At 31.2% G+C, this 15,875-nt stretch overlaps 1 protein-coding gene across 1 annotated transcript; it reads right to left on the reverse strand.

Annotated features, from left to right (window-relative positions):
• Positions 1–215: 215 nt before the first annotated feature.
• LOC144557649 (NAC domain-containing protein 43-like) lies at positions 216–2,940 on the reverse strand. Its single transcript, XM_078306248.1, has 3 exons — positions 2,629–2,940; positions 2,022–2,299; positions 216–1,182 (listed from the first exon to the last, which is right to left on the reverse strand). The coding sequence occupies exons 1-3, from the start codon at positions 2,798–2,800 to the stop codon at positions 586–588; spliced, it is 1,047 nt and encodes a 348-aa protein (XP_078162374.1). The 5' UTR covers positions 2,801–2,940; the 3' UTR covers positions 216–585.
• Between the last annotated feature and the right edge of the window lie 12,935 nt (positions 2,941–15,875).

Below are 15,875 nucleotides of genomic sequence, written 5' to 3' on the forward strand. Positions count from 1 at the left end.
TACATAGCATTCATTAATTGACATACTATGATGTTTTCTTTTTACTTTTTGTTGTTGTTTGTCATTATTAATTATAAGTGTTGATCAATTTTTATATTTACAGCAATCTGCAACGTTGATTTGATAAAAGATAAAATAAATTCACAGCATTTAATATTCATTATTTTTTTTTATATTTACTAAAAATAGAAATAACCCACAAAGACAGACACACGTACAGCAAGTCACTTGGGTTAATTTGTTTGCTACATAGTCTCCACTGAAAAGAGGGTCCACCTTACTGCACTACTAAAGAAAAGCTACCTTTTTCTCCTAACAAACGGGCCTTCTATGCACTGACCATTATGCTAAATCTAATAATGAATTAAACACTAGATCATGCTTATATGGCAGGTCGCTTTCCATCTCTCTCTCTAGCTAACTCCCTCAATCATTGATGTATATGTTATAGTATCCGATATCATAATTAGCATTCACCTAAACATAGCTAACTATTAGTAATTGCTACTAATATAGGAACCAATATATATATCCTCTCTCTAGCCTCCACACACAACCATGCATATATTTTAGTGCGCCGTACCGTTAAGGAGACAGATTGTCAATATATCCCATACATGGAGAATATACACAAGACTTTGTAAAGCTCCACAGGTCGCCATCACCTCCATTGCACACCGCATTATCAATCTCCGGTTTCTCTCCATTGCTACTGTTCAACTTAATTCCTGATCCAAACCCGAAACCCGATTCATCAAAAAGGCCACCAGCTTGTTTCAACGTGTCACGCGATTGTTCGTTAAGCTGACATGTTGAAAAGCTGTCAAGTGTAGCCCAATCAGTTGGTACTGATGGTACGGTTGGGTTCTCGAGCGGTGGATTTGTCAACCTTTCATGCATGGTGCCAGTGTTGAAGAGAGATTCTATGGGGTTTAAATGTCTCATGCTGAGATTCTCAGTGTTTTCTTTCTCTTGTTTGCATGATCTTCCCATGTACTGGAGGATTTGGTCCAGTGTGTCGCTACTGGAGGTATCATTTATCAGCTGAGCCTTGATCTCACTTCTTATGGAAGAGAAGTTGTTAGAGCACTCCAAGGTTCTTTGGAGGTGCAACTTCTTTTTGAACACTCTGCAGATAACCCATCCTTCTTCTTGTGTTGCATCTCCAGTTGAACTTGACATCTGTTTCAATTAACAAGGAAAACAAATGTTATAACCTATAAACATCACATATGCATATATCTGCCTATGTTATTAGTATATGTTGTAAGTAGCTAATTAGTGAAATCCATGTGCATATAGAATATCATATATAAAAAAGAAATTTCACTTGAATTAAAGGTTAAGATGATAAGAATAGATTTTCTTTTTTGACACATGTTAAATGTGAATGTATATAAACAATAACAATAACAATATATATATATATATATATATATATAGAGAGATGGGCTATGGTGCATTGCAATGCATGAACCCCCTTATGCATTGCACTATAAATCACGGATTTAAAGTCCAAACGATCGATCCGAACCGTTCATCTTGTTCTTCATATTAATATGTGCTTGGGGACCAAATTTTACATTTTTTGGAATTTTTTTACTATTTATTAAGCAATTTTGAAAGTCGCTGATCTGATGGTCCAGAAAATTTTACTGTTTTTTACTGTTCACAGCAAAACAGCAATTTTCAAAAATGCTTAATAAATAGTAAAAAAATTTCAAAAAATGTAAAATTTGGTCTCCAAGCACATTTCAATATGGATTAAACATCTAACGGTTCGGATCGGTCGTTTGGACTTTAAATCCATGATTTATAGTGCAATGCATAAGGGGGTTCATGCATTGCAATGCACCATAGCCCATCTCTATATATATATATATATATATATATATCATGGTGCCATTATTCTCAGAATCTTCAATTTAATTTACTCAATTACCTAACTTCATGATTATATATAGTTTCCAATTGAAATTGATCACTTTAATCAATAATTGAAGAGCTATAGAGGCACCTACAATGGAGTTCAAGTTGGCATCTGAAATGTCGTCAAGCCTGTACTCATGCATAATCCAGTCTGATTTCTGGCCATGCGGGGCCCGGCCTTTGTAGAATACCAATGTCTTTCTCATACCGATGCGTCTGAAACTCGTGCTAATCACCTTGTCTCGACCGGTGGCCTTCCAAAATCCTGCGGCTGTCGCACGGTTAGTTCGTGTACCGGTCGGGTATTTCTTATCCTTGTGGCTGAAGAAGTACCACTCATTTTGCAGTGCAGTCCCTATCCTACAATTCTCTGTACAAAGACATTCATGTAAATACAGATTGTTAATTCTTACTTTTTGGATTGATTTGCAATTTTGATTAAGGTCATAATATAAAATAAAAAGGCCTTGTAATTCTTTTAAGGAAGATCATTTGTGTTTGTTAATTATTTTTGTTTTGACCCTAATTTATCTCAAATTTAATGATGACATAAATGCTTAAAGGTCTTATAAAATAAATTTGGGCTTAATTACAACCAAACGAATGTTTATCAACACAACATAACCGTCAAAACTCAAAACCTTAAAAAAAAAAAGCTTCAATTTATCAATTGAGGCTTGGAGATAACTAAATGCCTACCTTGAATGTCCCATGGTTCGAGTTTGTTCAGATCGACATCGGGAATTACATCCAAATCGATCCTTTCGGACGCGACCTTCTTCCTCAAGTAGTAGTTGAGCAACTCTTCTTCGGTCGGATGAAACCGAAAGCCGGGAGGCAAACGCGACTGTCCATTCACAGTTATGTTCATCTTCTTGTATCTTTCTCAAGTTTTTATATATGTTAGTTTGGTTTAATTTTATATGGGTGGTTTTTGGAAAAGAGAGAGAAATTAAAGTGCTTTTAGTTTCTAGTACAAGCTTAAGGGGAATGAGGTGAGGTGTGTGTATTAAAATGGTAGAGAAAGAGAGATGCTATATATAGAGAGAGAGGTATGATGCCATGCCATGTTTTTTGTGTACTTTCCAATAAGCGCGTTCAGTTTTGCTACAATAGAGAAGAGCTACCAACCCTGAAAAGAAAGAAATGGGCCCAAAAACAGAGAAAAAGGAGCTGCAATAAGAAATGCAAATGGGATCCCACAGAGAGTCAGAGACGTACTGTTGGGTGATTATATACATTATTTGATGAGGACGGTTCAAATGCCTCCATGTTTTTGTGTTTTTATCATGCCTTCATCTTTCTTCATTATTTTTAAAGTTCAAACAATCGATCTGAACCGCTCAACCTAACCTCCATACTAAAATATATTTGGAGACCAAATTTTATATTTTTAGAAATTTTTTTATTATTTTTTTAGATAGGTACAAAAATACTGTTTTTAGATGGTTCAGATTTATTGATTTTGTATCTATCTAAAAAAATAGTAAAAAAATTCCTAAAAATATAAAATTTGGTCTCCAAACATATTTTAGTATGGAGGTTAGGTTGAGCGGTTCGGATCGACTGTTTGAACTTTGAAAATGATGGAGAGAGATGGAGGCACAGAAACATGGAGGCATTTGAACCCTCCTCTTATTTGATTTTGCATGATCAAATAGGGTAAGTACATAATAATACATTAATTTGCTGTAAAATAACAAATCTACAGTACCAGAAAAAATGCAGATTTCTGGCATGTACTATGCAAACTGAACCAACACTTAGAAAGTAAATAAATAAATAAATAAATGTGTACATGGCAAACAATTTTTTTTAAAGCAGAATTCAATATCACAACAATTTTTTAACTCAGAGAATTCGCATACTATTTGGGTATCAAAATTTTGTTTTTGTAATCATTATAAGTTCACACTCTGCAAAATTCCTCCTCCTCACCTTTGGAAATTGAAATATTCCAAAAGCAAAAAGTGTAGATTATCAGGCTGTATGATATCACGGTGGCACGGTGCAGAGAGTTACAAAACACCTTTCAACCTATCACCATATTCGACCAACAAGTCGTTGCAATAAAAAGGACCCCAAAATAAGAAAAAAAAGGAAAGAAATAGATAATTAATGAAAAAGAAACTCACGTGCGTTACCTATCAGTCTATAGTCCCACAGATTTTTTACACAACCACATAACCTAGATCGAAAAATATGACAAACATTATCTGTTGTCCAATTCTTATCTTATATAGTACCTTTTGTTTTTATTCATATGATGAGCTAAAATTCGTCGGTTTTAACGGAAAACACCCTTAATGTATTTGTTTAAACATAATTTTTGTGTAATTAAACTCACTATAATTTTGTATTTAGTGTTAGCTATATATTAGGCATTACTTCATCACTATTTTTGGTAGAGCTTTGTATAACTACAAATGCTAAATAGAGAGAGAGAGAGAGAGAGCCCCTTGACAACAACTGTCAAGTTTTTCAAAAAAGAGAGAGACAGAGGAATCTTGTTTTATAAAATCAAATAAATCAATATCTCATGTCGGGGTGCAGGGGCGGAACTAGAAAACTTTGATGAAGGAGACTAAAAATTAAAACACTGAATGTGGTGAGTGGAATTTGAACTCAAGACCTCTCATCTACAAGATAAAACTATAACTACTAGACTACAAATAAACATTTGATTCTTATTGAGGGGGGCTAGACTATATAGAATGTTCTAAAAAATAAAATTAAATTAAATTTCAATACATATAACTAGAATTTTAAAATCATAGGGGACGTGGCTTAACCTTTTCAATACACTAAGATCCGCCCCTGTCGGGGTGGAGCTAGACTTTCAAACTATAGAAGTCAAACACATATGTGATCAATCATATTTTTTTTTTTTCAGAATAAAGGTTAATTTTATAATATTATGGCAATTTACTCTAAATTAATTATATAAAAAATCATACATAAATACATTTTTTTTTTAAATAGAGGTCAATTTACTTCATTCCTATTACTTAAATTTTGCATATGCCTCGTGCGAATAATGAACCGTGGATTTAGTGCAGTAGCACGAGTCATTATCTCTCTTTGAAAAGACACAATTCAATTTTTAAAAATAACATTTAAAAGATGTTCGAGGGTAGTAAGAACCCTTTAATAGGGAAAAAAAGGTTACCTCATGGAAATAACTCGCTATAGAAATGTGTCTTACACGGCCGTCACAAAGAGATCTATTGTGTGCAACGACGGTAGCGGTGACATATTTTAAAAACACGACACCTGACCTTAAAAATCTCAAGGAAAAGGCTATGCGAAACTACCGCAGTGGCCCTTGTTCATTTCCTACCACGTCTCCAATCTAAATTTACTTTAGAAATTTCATGTCAATTACTTTTTCTGTGACTTCTCTTTCTTACCTTTGGTAACCACCTCAACAACAACACAATTACAGCTTGCATTGACATGCACCCATTGGTTCTAGAGACCAGTATAAAATGGCATGCGACGCAAATTCCTGGTTGCCAACTGTGTAGCGAACTGTGAATTCGTATCCTCTGCATTAACATCAAAAGGGAATCTTTTGAGTTAATGAATCTAAACCGTCTGATATATTTTAAGATTTGTGCGGATTAGATCTGCACTAATATTGAAAGGCTCCCAATGTTATAAGCAGTGCTGGATTGGCTCCGTTTAAGATCAGATAGTTCAAATTTATTAACTTAAAAAATTTCCTTCTGAGTTAATGCAGAGGATACGCATTCAGCAAGTTGTAATTGTAATTTTGTGTTCCCATGCATATGTTCCGTTGATTCATTTCAGATGAACCATCAACACTTCAACAGTGTAGTGTATTTTTAGTAGAAATTATACATTCAAATAGCTAGCTAAAAATGAATATTGGTTATTACTCAACTGGAAATTTCAATTTTTTTTTTCTCTCTCATGCTGCAGGGCTCTAAACGAATTGAACCAAATCAAACTTATCAAAGTTTGAGTTTGAATTTGAATAAGATTCAAATTGAACTAGTTTGATTTGTTTCAAAACGAACTTTAATCGAACATATTAATTGCGATTTTTCCGAATCAAATTGAAGTCAATCGAATCACAAACTACGGATTTATTTGGCAATCACAGTTTATGCATTAGTTTTCTTCACGCGGTTTCTTTTTACCTTTTACCTTTCACGAATTCACACATGGGCCAGTCCAAAATTTCCTTACCTTTTACGCTACTAGATTGATTAAAACCACTGCATGGACCTAGTCAAATAGAACTTATTTCCATTGTTAATTTGTTACGCTGCTGAAACATTTTTCCCATTATAAATTACCATTATATTAACAATTTTGAGCTCTGATATAAGTTTGGTTCCTGCATTATTAAAGATTGATGGTTGAAGCCATTAGTTACATTATTTAAGATTCGAATCTAAATAGTTCACGAACCAATTTCGAACGAACTATATCCAGTTTGAGTTTGAATAAGATTTGAACCGAACTGGTTTGATTTGTTTCAGAACAAACTAATTTTGAATCGAATTAATTACAAACTTTTTCCAAATCAAATCACAAACTACGAACTTTTTGTGCAGCCCTACTCTTGCACCCCAGTTATTACTTGGCTGAAAAAACTCACTCTTTAAATATCTACAAAACTTTCACACACCTTATAATGTACCGAAATTTGTATTTTTATCATAAAAAAAAAGACAATTCAAATAACCACAAAATATGAAAAATTCCATTTTTTACACGGGCGCAGTTTCAAATTGCAAACATAAATATAATGTCCACAATTTGAAATTGTCGGACAACAACTTTTTTTCCAGTGGCTTTAACCAAAATTTTGTTTTCAACGTTTTTTTATTGGTAAAAAAAATATGGGACCCACAAACTTTGCTGCAGTAGCTTTGGTTAGAAAAAAAAATGTTGTCCACAATTTCAAATTATAAACACTCTATTTTTGTCCGAAATTTGAAACTGCGGATGTGTCAAAAAATAAAATTTTCACAGATTCGTAATTATTTGTTTTTTTTAATGGCAAAAATAAAAATTTCGGTATAATGTATATTGGTTATTTTCAAGATTTTAAATAGTGATTATAGCGCTATACCTTTTAAGGTCCGAAAAAGCTATAGTGCAATCATAATTAGCTATTTAAAATAATTATAAAAAATAACGGTTAATAGCGTTATAGCTTTTGAGATCCGAAGCTATAGCTAGCTATTTAGTACTCTAATTATTCCATATGCACATTTGTTGATATTAAAATACACTCATACTTGAATTGAAATGAATATGTACCTATTTTAGCTAAGAAATAAATACCGACAACTATTTTGAACTTCAAAAATTATATTCAAATCCTCATAAATAATCATTTGTTCAAAATATAGATATGTATTGCCTTGAACAGTTGAACTTCCAAATTCATTGTGAAAATGTCTTAACATAAATAATAATTTAAAATAAGTTCTGGTATGTTCATTAAAAAAAAATGGTAAACAACAGTTAAGAATTAATATTTACAAATATAATAATATATATTAATTATATTAGATAAGCGAAGAACTCGACCAATGGACCGTACAATGACGGTGGAGTTCAACTGATTAGTGCGTGGGACCTACTGGACAGGAGTTTGATTTGTGGGGCCAAGCTTTGGATCGGGTTGTCTAACAAACCCTTAATCTTTTTGTATTGTACATCAATTTATTCCTATCAGATATTTACATTTATGCTTATTTTAATCAGGTTGAAAAGGAATGTTGTGAATAAATTAGCTTTGACACGGTTGCCACAAGATTGTACCGACATAATTAAAATGGGTTCTGAATCAAACTTCAATCCTCTCCAGTTTCATAGTAATACCTCTTCTTCTTATAATTGCAAGTATATACAATTGTTTCTTGTGAATAACCATCTAAAAAATATTCCTTATAAATAATCAGTCTTTAATTATGTGACAAAATATTTAAACTCAACCAATTTGAGAAAAAACAAATTCAGTCTGATTGAATAAAAAAATTTCTGCGATTTTAGACGTTGTGGGAACAAATTGGGGAAAAAAAACGATGGGAAGAAATGGAAGCAAATTGGGGCTGCCGAACGGGGTCAAGGAAATAAATCGTACTTATTTGAAATCCCATCTATTCCCGAGCTGTTTCACAGGACCTAATACTTTTTGTACGATAAGTCAAAGTTTCAAAATCTGATTATTTTTATTTTTTTTGTAGATATTAGAATGTTAGATGGCTTCATCTCCAATCACTCTTTTGAAAATATTATTCCTAAGTCTTTATTCTATCGGATTAATTTAGTGTATAATGTTTAAAGATTGAAATTTAATTTCAATAAAAATTTATGTTGTCATCGGATCTTAATTTCTTTCCATGATATTAACTATATTGAATTATATTAATTTTTAAATAAATAAACAACAACAACAATAAAAGTAACATTGAAACAAAATAGAAATATAATAATATTTTTAAGAATTAGATCCATATATGCATTTGAGCAACAAAATGTAAAAACTAAATTCAATATAAAATATAAAAACTTTGTTGGGTATGATTTTTAATAATTTTAATTGGACTTTTAGTGTTTTAAGGAAAAATAAGAGTCAAATCCGTATTTAATGATGTAGTAGGTCTCAAGGGTTTTATAACTACATGAAATAAAATAATGTGCTCAAAACATTTGAGTCAAAAATGAAAGAAAATAAGAAAATAAAATATTGTAGTAAAAAAAAAAAAACCAAATTGGCCAAATGAATTTTTTCTGCACTACAATCTCAATGTTTAAAGGAATAAATTAATTTAGTATATTTATTTTTAATTATTTTTTTACTGCTTGAATTTATATTAAATTAATTCAAAAATTTATAAATTTTGTATGTAAACGCATCGTTTGTATGAAGTAGATCGGTTTTAATGGTTTAAATTTATTGTTAATAAATTGAAGAACACTTTAATTCTCCTCAATTTGAATACTGCGAAATTTTAATAAACTTTAGTGCAGATTGAGATGAATCCCCAAATTGATTCCAAATTTGTAATAAAAATATTTTTAAGTCAGCGATCAAATTGAGATGAATCATTGAATCCCCATCATTAAAGAAATGGAGAGGATTGCAATAAGATGTCGGGCAGACATACAGTACAGTCTAGTGTGTTTTTTTTTTCCAGAAGAGAAAGGTACAATTACAAATTTACAATCGGTTTCATTTGGACATCAATCAATTTCTATCTTATCCAGTCTATGCAATTTTTTTATTAAGATTATCAAGTATAAGGTCCATATTTAATTATTTACATGAGGATCATATGACACTGTTTTTTGGTGACATCGGATGATACTGTGCATTTTTAAAGTCCAAATAGTTGATCCAAACCGTTCAACTTGATGGATATATTAAAATGTGTTTGCAAATAAAATTTTACATTTTTCTGAATTTTTTTACTATTTATTAAGATGGGTACAAAAATTCAACGGTCAGAATATAGCGATTTTGTTAAATACTTAATAAATAGTAAAAAAATTCAAAAAAATGTAAAATTTGATCTGCAAGCACATTTTAACATATCCATCAAGTTGAACGGTTTGGATCGACTGTTTAGACTTTGAAAATGTACGATGTTATCCGATGTCACCAAAAAATGATGTCATCCGATCCCTCCTCTATTTACATATGTATATATGTATAAATATAGTTCAAAAATTAATTTGAAGATCATGAATCGATAAGATATATTTTAAATTCAAAAATTTTAGCTATAGATATCATTTACGATTTAAATAAGTTGAAAAGATAATTTTGATATAATATAAAAACTGATATTACTAAGCAATTTGAAAAAACGGTCTAACTTATACGATAGATGATTATAATTAAAACCTCTAAAATATTCTTTCGTGTCTACCTCACGGAAGCAAGCAAGCATTCAAGCACTTTTTATTTATATTAACAAATAACTAGTGGGTCTTTCACCTACCTTTTTTGTTTAAAAAAAATTATAATGAGAATGGTTAAGAAATAATTTTGAATCTAGTAATAAAAAATATCATTCTCTGCATGATAGGTTATGAGTTCGAAATTATTGAAAGATCTATGTAGAGATTAAAATTTGAAAGTCTATACTTCCGTTTTTTTCTCTCAAAAATAAAAATAAAAATAAAAAAGACAACGGTTGATCGGACAAACTTCGATTACTATCCGACTACTACTTAAGCATGTAGTGCGAAAAAATATAGGTGGAATTTTTATCCAAAGGATTTTATCTAAAAATATATTTAAATTATCCTATCCACATCAAAATTTACACGAATAATTTAAATTCATTTAGTCGTTTAAATTTATTAAGTTTTAAAACTTTCATACAAACATCAACGCAAATCAACAATTTAAGCTCGACTTCAAATAAAAAAATTTCAAAGTTCTTTGAACAAAATCTAATTCCAAAATATATTGGATCATTGATCGTTGGTAATGAAGTATTAATGGCTGAATTCGTATCACCCAAAGTAACTCAAATTTTGAGTTTAGATCCGGACTGTCATATATGTTTTGGAGTGAGTCTATGGTACTATGCATATTACGATTTGTTACCGTGTTACGGCTTTATATTCGAGTTTTCAAATTCTAAAGGTCGATCCGAACCGTTCATCTTGTTCTCCATATTAATATGTGTTTGGAGACCAAATTTTATATTTTTTTGAAATTTTTTTACTATTTTTTTAGATTTATTGAAAATCACTGTTTTTGGATGGTCCAGAATTTTCAGATCAAGTGATTTTATAAATATCTAAAAAAATAGTAAAAAATTTTCAAAAAATGTAAAATTTGGTCTCCAAACACATATTAATATGGAGAACAAGATGAACGGTTCGGATCGACCGTTAGGATTTGAAAACTCGAATATAGAGCCGTAGCACGGTAACAACCCGTGATATGCATAGTACCATAGACTCACTCTATGTTTTGACATGAATATTAAAAGGATCACGTGCATTCCATAGCGAGTCATCGAGCCAGGCGAATCTGAGCACATATTTTTTTTGTTATTTAAGAGGATCCGGACCTCTTGATTGCTTGGTAAGGACCATAGTCTTAGACACAGATGAGATACGTCTTGGACACGTTAAGGAAGATTGTCAGTTACCTCGGGTGGACACGGTCACTTTTTTTTTTTTTTTCACTTTTTGATTTAATGACAAGATCACTCTATGTTCTGAATTGTTCATGATATTGTTGGATTCAACGTTGAGCATATATGTCATATAATTATGAATTGTATAATGTTATATATGATTGTCTTAATTAAGTAATATAATATGAAATTAAGATATTTGATAATCTATATATTCAATAGGGTGTAGTCCATAAATGTGTGGAATAATTTGGACAAAGATCAAATCATTAATGGACTGATTTTGAAATTTACAAGTAAGAAGAACTGTTGTTCAAAGAGTTGTGCAGACCGCACGGTTTTTTATGAGATACACAAAACACTTCTTTTTTTAAGTTAGCATACTGCTAGAAGTTTGTGCTGGTCGCACAGGTTTTGTGCAGGCCGCACAAGACACTATTAAATCAGGAAAGTCGGTTATTAAGAAAAAAGACGGTTCTGTAAACACATCTGGTTGTTTGTGCGGCTGCACAGGTTTTGATGCGGTCACACGCGCAATGCCAAATGTGTTACCTACATAAGGAAGGGTCCCCCAAGCACAAGATATAACGAAAAACAAAGATTCTAAAAGAAGTTATTCTCTAGAAAAAATAAAAAATACAGATCTGTGTGTCTTCTCTTCTTCTTCCACTATCAAATAAAAGAGATGAGAGATTCATTAAGGAAATGGGAGATGATCTCTCAAAGGCCACATCTTATTGTCTTGGAAGATCTATTGCTACAACCATCCGATGAATCGACAAGAAGGGCTTCTTGCCATCAGAGTCTAGTTTCACGCTCACGAAAATGGTAGGTGATCTCTCAAAGAATCGAGTTATTATATAGAAACATCAATGAAATCAGATATTATATTCCGCATTTTAGATTGAAGTTTATGGTTGGCTTTTGGCATAAGGTGATCCTTAGATTAAGGTGAGAATTGTTCATTTTTCTACGGGGTGTAAGTGTTTGATCTCTAGATAAGATGTAATTATTTAATCTTTAGATAAGATGTAATTTTTTTGCCTTTATGATCCCAACAGATACTGTGTGACACCATGTGTGGGTGAGATGTTGGTAATTTTCTAATATTAAACTGTACTGGAGTTAGAAATTTTGCTTAAACTACGCCACAGATAATCAGAAAGTAATAGAAGAGACGTTTTAAGAAAATAAGATTGTCAAAGCCGACATTCATACTGTGGTTTCCCTCAAGCTGAGATGGATCCCGATCCTCTAAAGTAACTCAATTTTTGGATTTTTAAATTAGGACTGTTTGATTCGAATATGTCATTCGGGATTGTCTCAGGATTTGAATCCGTCACTTAAGATGTGTGTGCTCCACTTTAAAATATATTATCGCGTATTCGAATTGAACGGTCCCGATCTAAAACTCAAAAATTAAATTACTTCACTATATCTGAGGTCCTATCATGAAACTATTTTAAAATATGGTATGTCATAATTTAGAGAAGAACTAGGGTGTTCCTAAGTTCATCATAGTTCTTTGTGAACTCAATTCTAAAATCTACTTAATAGGCTTCAAACAACGAATCAGAATCAATGAAACTAATTAAACGACTGATCTGAACCGTTCAACGTGTTCTTCATATTAGAATGTGCTTGGAGACCAAATTTTACATTTTTTGAAATTTTTTTACTATTTATTAAGCCACTTTGAAAATCACTGATCCGGCGGTCCAGAAATTTTTATTGTTTTTTACTGTTCATATCACAGTGATTTTGTACCTATCTTAAAAAATAGTAAAAAACAATTCAAAAATTATAAAATTTCATCCCCAATCATATTTTAGTATGTAAATGATGTTGAATGGTTCGGATCGACGATTTGAACTTTGAAAACGAAGATATACAATATGAGGTATGATGAGGTATGAAAGACACGAGGAATTGGAACCCTCCTCTTTTAATATAGATACCAATATAAATATATCTACATAAAATTCTTAATATACCAGTTAACACCTTACTACATTTTAGCTAATTGTCAAAGTTGTCCTTGTTGTTGCCTTTTAGCCATACAAAAATGTTCTACTAATTTGGTGGCATTTCTGCCCCAACTAAGTACTTTAATTTTATATTTTACTTTTTGTACCACCAAGAATTTCCCTATGTGTCGTTGTTTTATCTTTTTATGATTTTTTTTTCCTCTATTTTTGATTGCGTAGGTTCGTTAATGATATAATTAAATGAGCTAGTGCGTTTCGTTAGAACTTATGTGTCATATCTCTGATTGCAATTCTCTTTGTCGAGGTCTATAAGTTATCATTAGCAAGCAGCAGCACTAAGCTCAATTTTTACTAGTGGAGTAATTACTCAGGTGCTAAGTGTCAAGAGCCTAATAATGGCTAAGCACGCTTAATTAATTTGATAATTAATATTAATCATGGAAAGACTGACAGTGTAACAACTCAAATATATTAATGCAATACCTCTCCACTAATAAGGTCTGATAATATATAGAAAGAAATATTGTGATAAAAAAAAATGAAACTAGGTGAGATTTTAGAGAAAAATAGTGTCATGTCTAACAAATTGAGTGAGTAATAGCGTGGTCAGGATTTAATACGATCAGTGGGTTACAGAATTTGAGTTGTCCAAAGATAGACAACAATATCTGATTAAACTTATACTCTCTTTTGAAAATTCAGATATAAATAGCTACCGACTCCTGATTCAATGTGGATCTACCCTGAAATTTTTAAATATACCATCATCCCAAAAAAGATAAACCCAAACACTCCGGTTTTGAAAATTTTTGAATTTTGACATGACCGCATCGCCTAAATGCGGCCAATTTTCTGCGGGCCGCATCTAGGGGTAGCGGCCCATTTTTTTTTTGTTTTTTTTGCTTTTTTCTCATGTGACTTTGAACTGAAAACAGGGTGGCCGCTCCCTTGGGATGCGGCCGTGTCAAAATTCAAAAATTTTCAAATAAAAGGTGTTTGGATTTATCTTTTTTTGAACCATGGTATATTTAAAAATTTCGGGGATCTACCACTGTAAGTGTGTCATTTATTTTATTTTAAAGATATGTTTTTTAACATGAACAATCAGAGCTTTTCATCTCACCTGCAGTATGGATACTAAATTTCAAACCTACGGCATTCACACAAAAGTAGGGGTGTCAATGGCACCCTTTTACCTAACCAGTATCGTATCTCAAAACACGGGTAAAAGTAAGATTTTTTTTCCATTAGCTAATCGGGTATGGGTAAGGGTAATGATTTTTTTCTATTATCTTATCCATTTTCGTATAAGATAATTTTTAAAAATAAAATTATAGATATAAATATATATTTGTATGAAGATGATACATGATACATGATACAGTAAAATTTTGTATTTTATTAAATTTTCATAATACAAATTAGTTGTATTCATTATTTGTTTTCTTATTTTGAAAAATATTTTATCGAAAAACACAAATCAAAATGTTAATGACACTTTTTTATCCGTTTACCCGAGCCGTACCGTATTCGAAAAGACGGGTAAGGGTATTTTTGTTATCATAACAGGTACAGGTATAAAAATATCTTCATCCGACCCGTATCGTACCCGTTGACACCCCTACACAAAAGGTAATATTATAATCGCTAGATTAGACCTGATTCTCTATATTAATTATTGATATGTTCAGTTTCATCTCTATGATCAAAAGAGAAATTACTGTATCGTAATTTAAGTGTTTCGCTATCACAACTTTTTATGACAAAAATTGTCTTATATATCAGACTATGGTACATTTATTGATTTCTTGAAAATACAATTTAAGATTAAAAAAATCAAAGTTATACGTGTGTTCCTAGCAATTTGGAATTTGATTTTTCATCATAAAAAATTATTCTAACTGAACCTTTTAAAAAAATTAAATTATTTGATGAAAGACCAAGTAATACTAAAACTGACTCAAATTTATTACTCTCTTTATTTTAAGTATTCACCAACAAATTTACAATCTTTATTTTTATTTTTATTTTAATATATGTTTTTAAGTATTAAATTGATGTAACATAAAAGTTACATCAGAACTACACAACTCTTTTAAAATTCTAAATTCAAGCATCTAATTTCAACCCTTATTTTTGCACTAGTCCATAGGAATATGTTCAAATACAAAATCTACAAAACTTTTTAGACTGTTCTGCACTAAGGCCAAAAACCTTATATACTTACGTACATATATATATATATATTGGCATCACTAATGCATACCTAAAAGTATGATTCCCTGACCCCTAGCTCTTGTTAGTGCCTCTGTTGGCAAGTGATTTTTTTGGAAGAAAATGCTTTCTTTAATCATGATAACGGACTTTCAAAGATAAAGTCACATAATACTAAAGAATAAGGAATGGAAGATATTAGATAATTCACCAATAATCCATTATTCTTTTCTTTTTTTTGATGAAAAGCCCTTAGGCATGCATGTTTGAATATATTGAAAAGTATGAAATTGTTCATATTACATCCATGCATCTACTAAAAATAAAGACATCAATCTGAGCTGTTGGAATTAAAAAGCAACTACTTAAGTTCTTAAAAACAATAGATATCAGCTCCTGTTACACATCAATCAGAGCTGTTTGAATCCATTAGAGTACGTTTAAATGGAAGTTAATTAGAATAGCTAGAATAGCAACTGAGAATAGAAAATAAATAGTGATTTTCATATTAGTATAAAAATGGTGTTATTCGGATTAGTAAAAATGTTGTTTGGATTGTAAATTTGGAATAGTAAATAGTTTTAACCGATAAATAATA

The sequence above is a fragment of the Carex rostrata genome, chromosome 7 (genome assembly GCF_964058835.1).
Source record: "Carex rostrata chromosome 7, lpCarRost1.2, whole genome shotgun sequence".
In the NCBI taxonomy this organism is placed as follows: domain Eukaryota; kingdom Viridiplantae; phylum Streptophyta; class Magnoliopsida; order Poales; family Cyperaceae; genus Carex; species Carex rostrata.